This window comes from Oryza sativa, chromosome 1 (genome assembly GCF_034140825.1).
Source record: "Oryza sativa Japonica Group chromosome 1, ASM3414082v1".
In the NCBI taxonomy this organism is placed as follows: Eukaryota; Viridiplantae; Streptophyta; class Magnoliopsida; order Poales; family Poaceae; genus Oryza; species Oryza sativa.
In genome coordinates, this window is record NC_089035.1 from 15175190 (window position 1) to 15192924 (window position 17735).

At 43.6% G+C, this 17735-nt stretch overlaps 2 protein-coding genes across 2 annotated transcripts; both read left to right on the top strand.

The window, feature by feature from the left end:
* The first annotated feature begins 6591 nt into the window (after nucleotides 1-6591).
* LOC4325733 (protein DMP2) lies at nucleotides 6592-7681 on the top strand. The gene has a single exon (XM_015787565.3). It carries the CDS (start codon nucleotides 6702-6704, stop codon nucleotides 7347-7349), a length of 648 nt encoding a protein of 215 aa, XP_015643051.1. The 5' UTR covers nucleotides 6592-6701; the 3' UTR covers nucleotides 7350-7681.
* A 4877-nt stretch (nucleotides 7682-12558) lies between these two features.
* LOC4325734 (glutaredoxin-C1-like) lies at nucleotides 12559-13320 on the top strand. Its single transcript, NM_001401481.1, has one exon. It carries the CDS (start codon nucleotides 12736-12738, stop codon nucleotides 13045-13047), a length of 312 nt encoding a protein of 103 aa, NP_001388410.1. The 5' UTR covers nucleotides 12559-12735; the 3' UTR covers nucleotides 13048-13320.
* The last annotated feature ends 4415 nt before the right edge of the window (nucleotides 13321-17735 follow it).

The following is a 17735-nucleotide window of genomic DNA, read 5'->3' on the forward strand; positions in this document are numbered from 1 at the left end:
AAGTGTGTGTCTGCATGTGTGTACGTGCCGGCATGCATGCATGCATGATGTTTGAGCACGTGCATATATGGTATATATGCTCGTGTATTTTGTTTGAATAACGCCAGGCCAGGAGGGATGAAAGAGAAAATACGTAGTGCAAATAATATATGTAATGGAAACTTAGAAACTATCGTTGGATCGAGAAATGGACGTCCGAGATTCGTCCACATCACCATGAGTTAAAATTTGACTCCTAGTAAATTTTTAACTCATCAGTGAATCTGCGAGTTAAATTTTAACTCATAGTGACGTGGATAAATCTTGGACGTCCATTTCTCAATCCAACGGTAGTTTCTAAGTTTCCATTACATATGTGATTTGCACTATATATTTTCCCGGGATGAAAGGTGGCGAGCACTTTTGTTTGTCCGAATAAAGGACGCACGCACGGCGTGCGATTGTGCTACGTGCTTCTCGTATCTGCTCTTGTACGTAGAGCCCACACAGATTGTTGGGTTGGCTAGGGCTGCGTTCTATACCCATGGTTTCTAACTTCCGTCACTTATTTTCCGCGCGCACGCTTTTCAAACTGCTAGACGGTGCGTTTTTTGCAAAATAAATTCTATACGAAAGTTGCTAAAAAAAACCATATTAATCCATTTTTGAAAATAAATTTAGCAAATACTAAATTAATTGCGTGCTAATCGTACTAAATACTAAATGGGGTAATTGCTTATTTGACCCTATTTTGAAAGCTAACTACCAATTTGACCCTATTTTTTTTCAGTTTGCTTATTTGACCCCGCTTTTCAAAATCGAAGAGGAAAGCTGACCCTATTCCGTTAAGACGAGTTAACACCGTTAACTAAGTGGTAAAATGACGAAAATACCCCTAATACATCCATCTATCCTCTTACCACTCATTCTTATCCACTCTCTCTCTACTCTCTCTCTCTCTCACCAGAGCACTGCCGACGGCGGAGGGAGCGGCGGCAGCTCGGCGACGAGGCGGCCCTCCGTCGGCGGTGGAGGAGCGGCGGCGGCGGCTGCGAAGGAGCACGGCTCGGCGGCGCGATGCGGAGGACCGCCACTGGCGGCAGATGCGGAGGGCTGCGTACGAGCGGCGGTGGCTCGATGACGAGGCGGCCCTCCGCTGGTGGCGGAGGAGCGGCGATGAGGGGCGGCGAGAGGAGCGGCGGCTGGACGGCGCGATGCGGAGGGCCGCCGCTGGCGGCGGATGCGGAGGGCTGCGGAGGAGCGGCGACAGCTCGGCGACGAGGCGGCCCTCCGCTGGCGGTGGCTGCGAAGGAGCGACAGCTCGGCGACGAGGAATACGACCGGCGACAAGGAGCGCCGCTAGCGGCTCGGCGACGAGGCGGCCCTCCGTTGACGGTGGAGGAGCGGCGGCTCGGCGACGAGGAAGACGACCGCCGATGGCGGCGCCGGCACGGACCCCCCTCCCCCCACGGCCGCCGCCGCCGTTTCCTCCGCACCACACGGTCGCCACCGCTCCCTCCCTCCACAGGCCGGCGTCGCCGCTCCTCCCTCCGCGAGCCAGCGCCACGCGGATCCCCTCCCTCCCTCCACAAGCCACCGCCGCCGCCGCAACACCTCGCGGTCGCCGCCGCCAGCACTCAGAGAGAGAGAGAGATGGAATACGGGGAGAGACGTAGATATGGATAGGGTTTGGTCGAGGGTATTTTGGTCATTACAAAAATTAATTGTATTTCTTTCTTTTTTAAAAAATGAAAACTTAACAGTGTTAAAAAACAGGGCCAAACGGAGTGTTCGTTTTAAAAATGTAGGGTCAAATAAGCAAACTAGAAAAAGTAGGGTCATATTGGTAGTTACACTTCAAAACAGGGTCAAATAAGCAATTGTCCCATACTAAATACCATATTAACACAGCCTTAACTTTTGTATTCATTCAAACGGTTGTATCTATCTATTGATACATTAATAAATATATTCGTCAAATGAATTTTTTTTCAGTCGTATAGAGTATCATGAATATACTTCTGAAATGATTGTAACAAAAGTTTTGATGGATAGACTTAAGAGGTGATTCATTACCTAATGCATATGTAAAAAGCCAAACTGCCTTTCTAATAAATAATGTATCATGGAGGCCTGTTCTCGAATAAACACGATCACTATTACCCAACGCCCAAAAAATGTTAAACTCTCAACAAAACCGTCCAAGAAGAGCTGCAATGTTTTACAAGCTGATCTAGAAATCATCCCAACACATCGAAAAACTGTAATTTGTACAAGCAGATTGAGGAGTGAGCAATCGAGTAAACGAGCTAACCATGGGCAATGAGATCGACACCTCCGTCTTGGCCTTCTTGGCCTCGAGGCTCCAGATGCACTACTCGAAAGGTAGGCCATCACCTCATCGTGAGGCGGCGGAGATGGCATGGACGCCGGGAGATCCAAGCTGGCCAGCGGCGGGGGATCCCCCCCATCTACGTGCGCCTCCTCCTAGTCCTGCCTCCCCTGCATTGCGTGCACTCGGACACCGCAGCGCTGTTGAGTTATGATCCAAATTCATTTGCACTTAATAAAGACCAGCTTCTGCCGAAGTAAAGCGGAGGCCCGTCGCCGGAGGCTTGGGCCACCCATTGGGTTCTGCGGTACGGATTGTAATACCTGTTAGGGTTTCACCTCATATATATACCTCTTGTAAGCCGCTGTGCGGTGTTGTACCCTCACCCCGATACAGTGAAGATATTTTGCTGGCTGGCGCTAGTGGTTTTTTTCTTTCCTACTTTGAGAGGCTTTTTTCACGTTAAATCTTGTGTCTTCTACGATTAATCTACTATTCTTTGTCGTTTGTTTGCCCATCGTTTTCTAACGAGCGCTGCCTCTGACTTGCCACTGCCGTGTTGAGCCCAGTGCTGCCAAGCGCCGGCCACCGCCTACATGTGCCTTCCTTTCCACGGACAGGCTCGGCGGCTCCCACGACCTGAATGGAAGGAAGGAGAGGGAATTTGGGATGAAGAAGGAAGAATAGAGAGAGAGTGGAGGAAGTATGACAGGTGGGTCTTTCTTTTCTTTGATGCTTGGGATGCCATGTCCGATTAGATTGGACTTAAATAGGACTCAATGTGGACTTATTCCAAGCAGTAGCGGTAGTAGTGCAGGCCTTGGGCCTTGGCCCATGCAGCAGCAAATAGCCTAGCTAGGTACTCCCAATAGAGCAGCAAGAGCTAGCAAACAGATCGGCAGCAGCAGCTAAAGTTTAGTCCTATTTGGAGAGAATGTCACCAACTTAGAAAACTAGAAAAGAGATGGATGCTGAGGATTTAACACTGGTTCGAACGATGACGAAAATACGGTGTTACATTGTGGGTGTGATCTAGCAATTTTAGGAACCGGTAAACCTTAGATTCCACAAATAAAGAAAAAGTCGACTCGAAACATGGGATGAATCGACCAATGCTTTGAGCAACCCCATCACCCCAAAACCCATCGGCATCCAAGAAAAAAAAATCGCAAAAAATAAGCATCAGCTCTAATCGAGCCAATGCTTTGAGCACCCCATCACCCCAAGATCCAGCAGCATCCACAAAATCAACATCCAAGAACAAGATCATAGAATCAGGATCAAGAAGAAAATTGATATTCACACATGAACCACAAAAATCCATGAACGATAAAATCCAAGAACATGGAGAGGAGGACGTCGTAGGGAAGGCCACCGTAGCCACCGCCCGCCACCCACCGTGGGTGAAGTCGAGCTTGTGGAAGCCAACGGCCCATGGCGAGATGGAGGCCAAGGGAGGGAGGTAAGGCGAAGGGCATGGATGTTGAAGAGGACGTCGAGCGAGCCCTGAGCTCGTGGCGGCTGCATCTGGCCACCCCTGAGTCACCTTGTGTGGAGATTATGGGTACCGCATACCCACACGGCATGGTTATCCGACTAGTTATAGAGGATAGCTTATATCTATGGAATATGTAATAGATCATGACTTGGGTATTACGTTTCCTTTTATATTATGGAGCGGCCTAAAGTCCTCATTTGATAATATTGTAAAGTAGATTTAGGAAACCGATACCGTATTGGTTAAGGTTTCTATCTTGTAATCCTGCCCCCATCCTATATAAGGTGGGCAGGAGGCCCTCTAGGGGGCATGAGCACATATGATCGTCAGATCTATACTACACCCGGTGGATTCAAATCCCCAAACAGGAGTAGGGTATTACCTCTCATTGAGAGGGCTTGAACCTGTCTAAATCCTTTGTCTCCGCATCCATCCACTTTTAGGTCCCGTGTGCTACCCCCTTTTATTATTGCCGAATTCATGTTTCGACACCTTGTGAGGGAAGGGCACCACCGATTGCTTGGGGCTCATCACCATGGAGCAACCGGAGCTCAATGTTGATGGGCCAACCACCCCCCGCCTCCCCGAGCTCATGACAACAAGATTTAGCCACCTCCGAAGCACGTGGATGTCGGATCTGATTGCCCCTGAGCCAGCCGCCTGCATGGAATTATGTTTGTCCCATTTTAGTTTTTTTTTTTTTGCTGAGGTCGAGTACATGGAGGTTGGAGGCCATGGTGTTGGTGGAGGCGTTTGCTTGTGGTGGTTGTGCTGTCCCTATTCTACAAGGATGTTTGATCGAATTCGGGCTCCAGGGTTATAAGCAGACGACGAAGACAGTTTGTTTCAACAGATATGGAGCGACCTTGCTCAACAAGAAGCGGCGCGGCTAAGGGATGGATGGGTGTGGAGGGGAGGCGGCAATTTGGGGAGGGGGAGGTGGGGATGGGGAAGAGCTGACACCAACACCCTCGTCACTGATGCGCTCGCTAACGGTGTGCAACTACGTGTTGCTACAGGCGGTGGTGGTTGAGGACCGGAGCCCGATGACAAGGAGCTGGTGCAATCCAAGCACCCATCACACTTGCACCCGCACCACCTCCATGTTACTGCCATTGGCCTGTACACCTACTCATCCTCACACTTTCCTTTGCCATCTACTTGGTGTTGTTCCTACTCCATCTCTCTCCCTAATCGGTTGATTTAGGGGCGTCAGTCAGACTCTGGTGAGATGTTCGGCAAGCTTGCGAGATGGGGATTCCACTAGCCAGGATCTAGCAGCCTCAAATCAAATTTCTTGTCACCTCTTCCTTAACGTCCTTCATCGATCCAACAAGACAACTCTTTCACGACCATCTGAGTACCGTTGCCACTATGGTTATCTGGATTTTGGATTCATCTTTCTATTTGTTTCTTAATAGCTGCAACCATACATGATTTGCCATTTGGGTAGAGCATGGACCACTTGTGCAACTCTAGTTGACAGGATTGCATTCTAAGCTCTTTAGATTCAATGGTGAACTCCGCTGAAATCCTTTGCCGAGTCTGATAACGCTTATATACACCAAAATCTATGGCTCAGCAAGAAACCTCTGCTTTGAGCCGTTTCCGTGGAGATAGCCAAAAGAGATTGCCAGCCTGTCAAGTGGTACACACGTTGAATGCGGTCCAAGGATGTCAAGTAGTATGCATGTTGAATGAGATCCAAGGACGTAGTTGTCGTGGCAATGCCGTAGCTCCAAATCGACCTGCTACTCTACTATTGTTTGGTTTCATTAGGAATAGATTGCTTCCTTAGTTCAGTAAACTGAGCCCTCCATAAAGTTGCATGGTTCAATACTTTCAACTAATAAGTACGACGATGTGTTGTGTGTGTGTTGGGGGGGGGGGAGGGGGGGTGTTAATGTAACCTGCCCCCTCAATCTGTCATGTGTAATAAAAATGTTACTCCCTACATTCTAAAATATAGGCTCAATCACTTTTAACACAAAGACCAATTCAAAATTTACCTTGATGCATATAAGCAATGTGATCGGAGGGGGAAGGGGTTAATGGTGTAGGATTTAAAGTGCCAGTAATATATGCATGCATGCACGTATTATATTATGAGACACGATAAAAAGTATCCGTGACTTATATTTTTGAGATGGAATGAGTATGAGTTCTGAAAATAATTTTAAAAAAATAATACAGTGGCCCAGCCAAATTTCCCTTGACACGCACCTAAATTAGGCGCACCCAGTTATCACACCAAATCTGTCAGTTGAGAGTTAGGACCTCTCTGGCAAGTAGACGTGGCCTAAGTGACTAAAAGGCAATGTATTTCTTATTAATTGTCTCTCATGTTCATGTACATGAAGGGTTTAGGGAAAGATAGTTAAATCATGGAGGGTTTTTTTTGGTTAATGTGCATATACGTAGGGATATCTGAAATTTACTAAAAGAAAATATTTCACGTGTACGATATACATTATCGTTAACTTCAATGATCATCATCGAGCTGCTTTTCACGAGTTTGCACTTTGCATGACAAGGCACCACATGTTTTGTCACAGTCGTCACATGTCTCATCTCTGCAACCAACTTCTCTTTAGCTCGAAAATAAATCAATCTCGTACGAAATATGACACATCATTATTTAAATAAATCAATCTCATATGAGATGTGAGACACATGCTAATAGACATATCTAAATTAATAGTATTAAGATGTATCACATACAATATGAGTTTAATATATTTTGAAACGCAGGAGTACCCATAAATATGTATGCGTACAAACATGGAGCAGCAGTCTCTCGTGCTGCCAAGTGACAAGTGCAACAATAATCGTTCACATAGGGAAAACAAAAAAGAAAGGTAGAAGCCCCACTCTCCTTGTACGTACGACAGCATGATCGGCGGCGCCGCCAGGCCACCGACACCGCCGGCGGTCGTCGACAAGACGATGTGCGCCGCGTGCGACATCCTGAAGCTCCTACCGACAGGCACCGTGCTGGCCTTCCACGAGCTGGCGCCGTCCTTCACCAACCACGGCGGCGCGTGCGGCGCGGCCAGCCGGTACACCACCGCGGCGCTCATCGCCGCCTGCACCGCGTCCTGCGTGCTGCTCTCCTTCACCGACAGCCTCGTCAGCCATGTCGACGGCCGCCGCCTCTACTACGGCGTGGCCACCCTCCGGGGATTCCGCCCGTTCAACTTCGAGGGGACGCGCGAGGAGATGGAGGAGAGGTTCGGCGACCTCCCGGGGATGAAGGTCAGGGCGCTGGACTTCGTGCACGCGCACGTCTCGGCGGTCGTGTTCGTCGTCGTCGCGCTCGGCAACGCCGACGTGCAGGGCTGCCTCTTCCCCGACGCCGGCACTGGCTTCACGGAGATGTTCAGGAACCTGCCAATGGGATTAGGGTTGCTGGCCAGCATGGTGTTCATGATCTTCCCTACTACCAGGAAGAGCATCGGCTACACGGACATGATGCCGCACAAGGAAGACTACGGGAAAGGAGGTAATAATATTCCTGGCCAGACCACGCCGTCGGTGTGATGAAGTAAACATAACATGATACTCCATTTATACTTTATAGGAAGGTATAAATGACTGTACAGTGTAAATCCGTAGTGGTGTGTAGAAGTTGGTATATATATTGGACATATATCCAAGCATGGAACTGTAGAATGTACTCATGTGGGGCTTTAAGCCCTCTTTCTTTATATCTAAACTAGCATATATGTGGTGTAAAAAAATCATCGGAAATTACATATATCTCGCGCGTTGCAGCGGAATTTGTAGGTAATTGTCAAGGAAAACATATTTGGATAAGTTACCTACATAAGATTAGACAGAGTAATGAAAATTGTGGATTTTATTTATTACCATGCTTGATTGTTCGTACATACATACATACATACATACTATGGACTGGAGCAAACCTCAACATACATACATACATACATACATACATACATACATACATACATACATACATATACACGGTGCAGTGCACGTACGGCAAACGACAGCGGCGCACAGGAGACGATGCGCCGTGCACGAGACATTGGTGCTGTGCCGAGTCCTTCACGTCACGGCGTTGCCTCACATAGGCATTGTGCGCGGCATGGCGCACGACTGCACGAGAGAAGCAGGGCAGCAGATCGGCGGCTAGCGTTAGGGGCGAAAGGGATTAAGTCGGAGCGAGTGGCGGCTCGGCTCGATGGCTTTTGCCAGTCCAGTTCGGTCGGTTTAGGCCAAAGCAAAGCCGCCTGGAGAAGGGGAGGAAGACGGGTTTGCCTCATGGCCGAGCTGGGTCGGCTTGGTAGGCTTGATGGGCTAGGCCAGGGGAAATGGAAAAAGAGAAGAAAAGAGCTGAGCGACTCAAGTTAGACTTTTTAGAAAAAAAACAAGAGGATTAGGGTTTGGGTCTAGATGAGTTGGGCTAGGCCCGCAAGGGACAACATTAGACTTTAGCTTACAAGTTTGAAAAATTGATTATCAAAATACTTTAGTTTACAAAGGTTTTAAAAAAATACTTATTAGTTTCTTTTATTTGTAAATAAGGATTAATCCTTTAAAAGGATTTTTTAAAAAATATTTGATTTTATTTGTAAAAGAATTCATTAAAGGGATATTAATTAATAAAAGGGTTTTCAGGAAAGTAATTAGTATTTGCCTTTAGGTGAAAATATTTTCTTGATATTAATTCATAATCATGGTTGTTTAATAAATATTATTTTAACTCCACAATTGAATTTAGAATTTGCATTTAATTTCTTATTTAATTTATTTTGGCAGCATGAGGTAATTTTGAAAATCCAATAAATACCAGCATAAGGGAATTTTCAAAAAAAAATATTTGTCCAAATTTTGGTTTCCACATTTTAAATTCGAAATTTTCGGGATGTTTCATGCTAATATCTAGTACAACTCTAAATCCTAAACTATAACCGACTACGTATATGTATCTGACACAAATCTAACAGAAACATTGCTCATATTCTTGTTCACATACCAAGCCCTTGTATTTCCCATTAGCTTTATGTGTTGGGCGTGCGCTCTCCTTGTCATGTTTAACAGAGCAGCTTGAAACTATTTTTTTTTCAGGTAGTGGATATCAATCCGGCCTATACATCCCTCAAGGATGTAAATTACTAGCTCAATATCCTTTGTATTATAACCCTTTAGCTTGTCAATGAATTGCCGTTTCGATTGGGGGTAGTTCATACTCGTTAGAGACCAAACTGTGGGTTTGTTGTTCATCCGGAACTTTTGCTGAACTGTTGCAGGCAATGAGGATGCCCTGCTCCAATGCCTTCAACAGCGCTTCATCGCTAGTTCTATGTGTTGAACACGTAATAATAAATTTTCATATTGCAATTCACGATAAATGTATCTTACTCCATCTGAAGAGTTCCACGAGCTGCAGATTCAGATAGTGGAATTGTTCTTGATAAGATCCCTGCAACCAGCATATATGCATTTCAAAATGGTCCTGTCTATGCAGCATAGGTCACCAAGTGTCCCTTAGCTCTTCACTCGCTCAAAGGACACTAGCTCTAGCCACGTAGCTGATATATGAAAAGAGAACAGGGTAAAAGTCGTAATATACACAAACTAAAATAGGACATATATATATATATTCCCTTTTCTAGTGTTTGACTATTTTTAGATGCTTTGCTGTACAAATAACTTTTTAGGTCAATTCTTATAGCGCATTCTTTTCCAGAAATTTGGTGTAATTCGCATTTGTCATTGGCTCCGATGAACAGCAACTCAACAAGCTATTGAACAGTTGACGTTCAACCTTACAATGATAATTATTTCATTGATGCGATATGGAATGAGAAGTATACGATGGCATGTAAGAATCTGGTAAAAAGAATATAACAGCAATATATGTTATTCTTGTTGAGAGATTGATACTACTAGAGAGGGGCCATGATATCACAAGAGGCTTAAACTGTACAAGCATGGCATCTTTTCTAAACATGCAGAAGTTATTTTTTTAATCTTAAAGAGAATATAACTTAAATGGAAGGTACGAGAGAAAAATATGTTTTTCTTGCTAATTTACCAGCTGCCAGACCAGTTTTTATGAATGAAAGACATACCAACAAAATAAAATTTTGTTTTACTTTGTTTTGCTTTGGAACTTTTAACAGTCTCTTCGGCTGATCACTGTTGCTGTCATAATTTCAAATGCAAATTCTTGAAAAGTTGTTGTCATTTTTGCTACAGTACAAGCTCAGCTATCTGTTGCTCTTGTTTTCTCTTCACTAGCTGAATGCCGTGCTTTGCTACGGATGATAAAAAAGTATATTAGAATATTGTCTAAAATAAATTAACATGTGTTTTCTCTTAATTGTGTTAACAATTCCTTTGCTATAGGGAACTCTGACCCTAATTTGATTTTATATGTGGGCATCATTTAGATTTGTTTGTTTTTCTAATAATAAGAAGTTCAAGAGCAAATTTATAAAATTGACAATGGAAATAGATAGGGTGACAGATTCACTACCAGCACCATTAATTTCTTTTAAAGGAGTATAGATGTTCTATGTGCTCGTCTTAACAAACCTTACTTTTTTTACATGATTACATCATTTAATTTGAATTGAAATTATGAGTGCAGTTTAAAGTGAATCAATAAATTAAATTAACTTCCCAAAAAGTAAATTAATAAATATTATTAACTGAACTTTGAACATGCATTGTTCAAAGTTACCTTCATCTCTATATATGAACATCCATTCTACAAAGTTTGTCATCACTTCATCTTGAGTATGCCACTAATTGAAGAATGTTGTTTCTAACCGACGATCTATAGATGCTTACATGCTTTGTAGGAGCGATTTGACCAAAGTTAGGAATACTTTTCCATTAAAGATTCCCAGAATTTCTCTGGGATACAATCGATCTGCCAATTGCAGCAGCCAGCCCCCCCTCTTGCCTGTAAGTATCACACCCATGTGTAGCATTGTTCCTTTCTTTTCACTAGCAAGTTACAAGCTGCCACATAGCAGATCTCTTGATACCCACTTTGCCTGGAATCCCTACCCTCTTTCAGATGCTCCTTATCCATACAAAATGCTGACTTTCTGGCCAGTACTGAAAGAACAAGAGAGAAAGAAAAACTCATATTACAATAGGCGACTTCGGAACGCGGCATCGCATACCTCTAACCTCTCCATATCTGATGAGGTGTGAGGACCTTGCTTTTTGTGAGATTCTAATTCTAGACATACGGGATAAGAGTTCCTGTTGAGAGGCCATTGCTGTTCATGAGAGCCTCTGAATGGAATCAAAGCTTCTCTCAACGTTGACTTGGCTGACGATGATATGATTCCTTGGGGATGACCACAACACATACATTTGGTGGCTCTGGCCTAATGTCAGTGTTGCTGATCAATTGGTAATGTTGTAAACCAAGAGGGTGATGTTGTCTGAATTTGAATAAATTGATTTTCAGTTGAACGGTGAATCCGGGATGACAGGAGACAATATTTGCTGAATTTCCAAGCACAGGTATAGATTATCCAGAGTGCTGAATTTCCACAGTTCAGTTTCTTAATAAAACACTTTGCATACTTCCATTGGATACTGGACAGCAAAAGCAACTATACAATAGGACAAAGAAAAAAAAATTCAGAATGAATTGATCTGTACTTAGATCTTAGTAGGAAAGAAAAAACAACTCATATTCTGATGTTGGCGTTGATTTGCATTCCTCATACCTGTGACCTGTGCATTTTACATCATCAAGTTTGTTATTCTCACGCAAAGGTCTAAGCCGTACAATCTTACGCAGACATTATCCATACCACACCTAATGGCTGAAAGGCAAAATTCTCTTTCTCCTCAAAATTTTTCTCCCTAAGCATGGTACTTCCTAGTTCCTATGCCTTGAGACCTTGACCCTGGTAATTTTGTTGGGATTTGAGAGATTATATATCAGCAAGCGCTGCTCTCTTGAGTAATAAAGAAATAATTTGCATTAGTTAGTCAGTCCATGCTATTTATAACAGAACATTTTTCATATCATTCTCGTTCTTATTCATAAAGGTGAAAAACTAGTAAAAGCAGATTTATCAGCAAATTCTAGCAAGTTGCTTTGTTCTGATTCCTTCACAGTTATTTGATATTTTCCTTGGATTTTCTACAGAATTCCATAGTATTTTATATCTAAGACTACAGGCTTGTTCAGATTGGTACCATTTTAAACCATACCATTATTTAGTAAAATTGACAATCATGTTGTTGCATTTAGTTTCTTACCAAATATTGGTAATGTCTATGAAATTTTGGCAATATTGTATTAAGACTATCCTATCAAAATTTGGCAACGTTGCAATTTACCAAAATTTTGACAATACCAAATTTTGGAAAGATTCATTTTGGCATTAATCTGAACACCACCACCAGCGTCTCTCTCTCTCTCTCTCTCTCTCTTCTGACTTAGCTTTGTCAAATATGATAGAATGGAACTACTAAAAGTAAGAGGAGGGTCAAGGCCTTATCAACACCTCCCAAGGACCATCTCGGCATCAGTTTGCTGCATCACCATTGTCATCCATATATTCCATATTCCACACTAAATCCATCGATCCGTGGACCGTGGTGTCGCGAGGAGCAAGCTTGCTTGGCCATACATTATCCGAACCTTCGTCTTTTCCCCGATCGAATTGCCGCAAAATCTCATGTCGTGCACGCACATTTTCCATGGCTATATAAGCAGGCAGGAGGCTCCTCACCTATGCACAGCTCAAAGCAAAGCAAAGCACAACACAATCAAAGCCTCATACAAGAAGCTAGCTAGCTAGTACTCAAGCTAAATACCTAGCTAGCAGTAGCAGGCGACCAGCTGCATTTTTCCAGAGGAAAAATCTCTCAGTTTAGCTTAATTAATTAGCTCTTGGGAGAAGAAGGCAAGAAGAAAATGGACAGGGTGAACAGGCTGGCGGCGCAGCGGGCGGTGGTGATCTTCAGCATGAGCTCGTGCTGCATGTGCCACACCGTGACGCGCCTCTTCTGCGAGCTCGGGGTGAACCCGACGGTGGTGGAGCTGGACGAGGACCCGAGGGGGAAGGAGATGGAGAAGGCGCTGGCGAGGCTCCTCGGCCGCAGCCCCGCCGTGCCGGCGGTGTTCATCGGCGGGAGGCTCGTCGGCTCCACCGACAAGGTCATGTCGCTGCACCTCAGCGGCAACCTTGTCCCGCTGCTTCGCAATGCGGGTGCCCTCTGGGTGTAGCACCAACGACGCAACTATACCTACCAGCGACTGGTTCTTGATTTGGACTGATACCGTGGCGCAGAATAATTTTATACGGGTACTTTGGTTTGTATCAGGCAGGTCAGGTATATCTAAGGGAAAATAAATAGTACGTGCAGGCCTTTTTTGCACTGCAATACTAGTAAATCTATAGAGAGTGGGGAATTAAGTGTGTCATGTCAGCCGCCTGTAAGGCTCTTTTGAGATGTAATAATGACACATATCCGTTTAATGGAGTATACCTCTTTTGTCGATCGTTGGTCTTTTCGTCTGTGTGATTTTTTAAAAAGCTATCTAATCCAGGGTTTTCACTTTCGGTTTGCATCGAAATTTAGGGTTTTCACTTTCGGTTTGCATCGAAATTCTGAAGTTTTGGTGCAACTGAAATTTCCAAAAATTTTGGGAAATTTTCAACTTTTTGTCCGAAATTATTTGAAAATTTTACCAATTTTTGACTGAATTTGAATACATTTTGATCAAATTCACAAAAGTTTGAAAAAAAATTAGGGTGCAAATTTTGCTTGCCGGAAGGGGGGGGGGGGCAAAATTACTAAAATTTCAAAAAACTTAAACCGAAATTGAAATCCCTGATCTACTCTAGCACAAACACATATATGCTTAATTAGGAAAACCATCTCCAAACTGGTAGGACGATTGGTTAATTAGGGACTTGGGGTATACCTCTTGGGATGTGGATCAAGAACCTATAACACAGCGTCTTCAAACTCGCATTAGTTCACTCTACACGCTGAGTGGACCCACATTCACATAATCACATAGCAACTCGCTTATATTTTCGTTTTTGTTTCGTGTAAAATGGTTAATCTAGTGATATTGTGTTTGGAGTGAATTGGATATTTAAGCAGTCTCAAACCTATGAAGACTCTCCATATAGGACTATTATCACTAAATGAACACTTGGACCTTACAGGTCTAAACCGAAATAAGAACACTCATGAGCTGAAACAGACTAAACGGGTTGGAGTATTATAGAACAATATATTTTTTGGACAGTGGTTTGGGACAAGAGGAGATTGAAATAGGCTAGGTGTGTTGCAGCATGGAGGCTAGAGAGCTCGAGCAATGGTTGCACGAGAAGAAACGCACTCAGAAATCTAGGGCCACGTTTGTTAGCTGGGCTAGATGATTGGCCCATTAACAATAACTCGAAAGTTTTCATCTGCTACCGTCACAACCATCCATCGCACAATCGTCCCTTCCCACCACATCACCAGTACATCGCTGCACCAGGTAACACCATGGATGATATCCTATACCAAGTAGCGACCCGTCGATTCCTGAGACTCCCTTCCCCCTGTCAAAATTCAGCGGCACTATTCTGAAGGCCGTAAACACGGAATAATTTTGAACAAGCAAAAAAAAAGGCGAGGAATGTGATCTCCTGGTCAAAAACGATTATCTCCTGGTCAAAAAAGATTATCCAAGTCTACCAAGCTTGTGAACGTAAGTTAAAATCCGTCCCACGTAATTGGTACTTTATTTTATGCCGATTGACATCTTGCTTCGTGTTTGTAGAGAATATACCAGCAATTCCAAGCTAAGTCTGAAACCCTAGAAAGACTTATCTTGATACTTTGGAGTCGGCCAGGAAAGAATTTAGGCCCCTTTTAAAACAAAGGAAAAACATAGGAATTCCAAAGGACTTATACCATGTGGAAAATAATCCTATGAGACCCTTTGAAATAAAGGATTGATTTCTACCAATTCCATTGACATTCCTATGGAATGGACTATTGTAGGAAATTTTAGAGGAAAATTAGCATGAGGTCTTACCTCATGTTTTCTTCTTCCCGGGTCTTGAATTCTTATGTTTTTCATGTGTAACTATGAAATGGTAGTTTTGAAACTTTCTTGTGTTTTCAAATCTCATAGGAATCCAATGAACATGACATTCTATTCCTACATTTTTTCTATTCCCATGTTTTGACAATCCTGTATTTCAAATGGGCCCTTAAAGAAGTTAAAGAAGCCGCCAAAGCTAGAGAGCATCAGCTGAGGAATGAGATCGGCCAGCTTCAGGATATAAACTTGGAATACCGTGGATTAGTCAAAGGTAAGCAAGCAATCTCAAAAACTTCCAGCTTCAGGATATAAACTTGGAATACCATGGATTAGTCAAAGGTAAGCAAGCAATCTCAAAAACTTCTAGCAAACCCTGTCTCCTGAAGTTAAATAGGTCCAAAAGACAAAACGGTTATCTACTAAAAACCAAAGGGAGTAGTATTTAGACTGCTTTGAGTCAGGCTTGGGCTAACAAAACACTACCTAATAGGTAAGCCGTTGGCGAAGTCACAAGGCCCTCTACTTTTCATTATAAAACCGATAAACCAGAAAAAGATGGATTGTTTTGCGAAAGAATCTTTGGACCCATAAAAAGCAGAATTTGTGCTTGTGGAAATTCTCGAGCAAGCGGAGCTGAAAACGAAGACGAAAGATTTTGCCAAAAATGCGGAGTAGAATTTATTGATTCTCGGATACGAAGATATCAAATGGGATACATCAAACTCGCATGTCCCGTGACTCATGTGAGTCATTTTTTGACTCAAAGCAGTCTAAATACTACTCCCTTTGGTTTTTAGTAGATAACCGTTTTTTCTTTTGGACCAAGAAAAAGGACTTCATTAAATCACATGGGACAAATTACAGTCGTTTTCAATCAACCAAGAAACAGAATTGGACTCAAACCCAGTTCAGAAGCCTGAGTAATCGTCCCTTCTAGCTTTGTTTGCTAATTCATGGCTAATCAAATTTTGTTCCCGCTGGATCTTCGTAATGGAAGTCGTCCTTTCTCCTGATCAAAGCCATCTTGCTTCTCTGACTAGAAACGCCAGGGTTGAGCAGTCCTCCTCCTTATCAGTGAGTAGATGCACAACTGAGATGTAGTCTGTTTCAATTGCAACCGGCAGCAGTGTCCATTGCAGTGCTAACCGAAGGCCCTCCACACAGGCGGCAAGTTTAGTCTCTAACGCTGAAGAGCAGTTTGCAAGTGACTTGCACATCGTAAAGAGGGTTTCACCATTGTAGTCCCGAAGAATTGCACCGATCCCAGCACTACCATCGGACTCAAGGAAGGAGCCATTGATGTTCAGTTTTGCCCATCCTGAGGGATGTCGTTTCCAGCATTCTTTTTGTTAGTGATATGCTCTAGAGGCAATCATAGAGATTATTGTATCACATACTATGTTTACATATTTTTCCGACTTTGTTCCTTGAAGTAGATAACTTATTATTGGTTAATGAATATGTGATTCTTTCATGAGACTCTTTATGTTGTTTGTTACTATTTTTAAAGGATCCTGATCAAATAACATATGTGGAACAAATAAGTTTAAATGATCAGCACATGTATTAATTGATGATTATATCTCATGGATCATGGTACAGAGATATCAAATTAATAATGTGAATACATGTTGGGGAACATGTTGTTGGATAGACCCAACATGAGACACTGTAAGAGCCATATGTGTTGTATCATCAGTGATCTCATTTAGTGTTGGTGTTGAATCCTAATTAGACCTGAGATTATCATGATTCCCAACATGTGTAGTAGCTTACTTAGGGACTGCTAAACGCTACTCCGTAATTGAGTAGTTATAAAAGTAGTTTACGGGTATGCTGTGAAACATGCAGTAGGATATGAATAATCAAGATGAGATTTGCCCCTCCTATGGAGAGATATCTCTGGGCCCCTCGATGTTATAGATTATGGAAGTGCATGGCCATGCCAAAGGTGATTGAGGAGTCAATCACAGGTTATATAATCTATCACAGGTTCGAGCGAATGATTGAGCTATTAAAGGATGGCACATATCTAGCCTTGAGCTTAATCGATATCGTGAGGCGAAGGGGTTCAAACAAGTATACACTAGAGGTTCAGCCGATATGATCTTTATGTATGTCCGGTGGGTCAATACGTTCTGCTAGGGACCGCTGTTGACACGTGGACCGAAAAGGAGTTTTCGGGTTATAGCTGAGTGTACATGAACCTACAGGGTCACACGCTTAATGGGCCGAAATAAGGGGATTGGATGGAGATCCAATATAAGCTTAATTCGGATAGGGATCCGAATAGGAGTCCTACAGGCCTTGGAGGCCCGAGTTATGGATCCTATATATTCGTGAGGGGTGTAATCGGCGGAGGTATTGCATCACGTGAGAAACCCTAGCCGTCACTCCCCTCCCCGGGCAAAACCTTAGCCGCGCGCGGGTGCTAGCACATCTGCGCGTGTCGTTCCGTCCCTGTACGTGTGGATACCGGTAGAGGCGCCACTGCTTTGCGGTGCTGATGGGCGTGGGAGTACGGCGAGGAGAACGCACGAGGAGGATAATGACGAGCTGGTGCGATCGACTACTTCCTCTGTATCGACGCGCGCTACTTTGCGAGAGTTCCTTCGACTTCTTAGCGCCTTCTTCCGCTACACAGCGCGTCGAGTGGTAACGATCTATGATCTAATACTTGCATGGTTCCTAGTTTACGTGATAGAAAATTTTGATTTATGCTATCGTAGTCTACGCGTATCCCGACACTTTTGGCTTATCATCCTTTTGCGTCCGGCAAATTGTGTCGCCCTGGATCTGCTTCGCCTTTACCAAGTCACTCCTTTGGCCATTCTTTATTATCAGTTGGCCATTCTTTATTATCA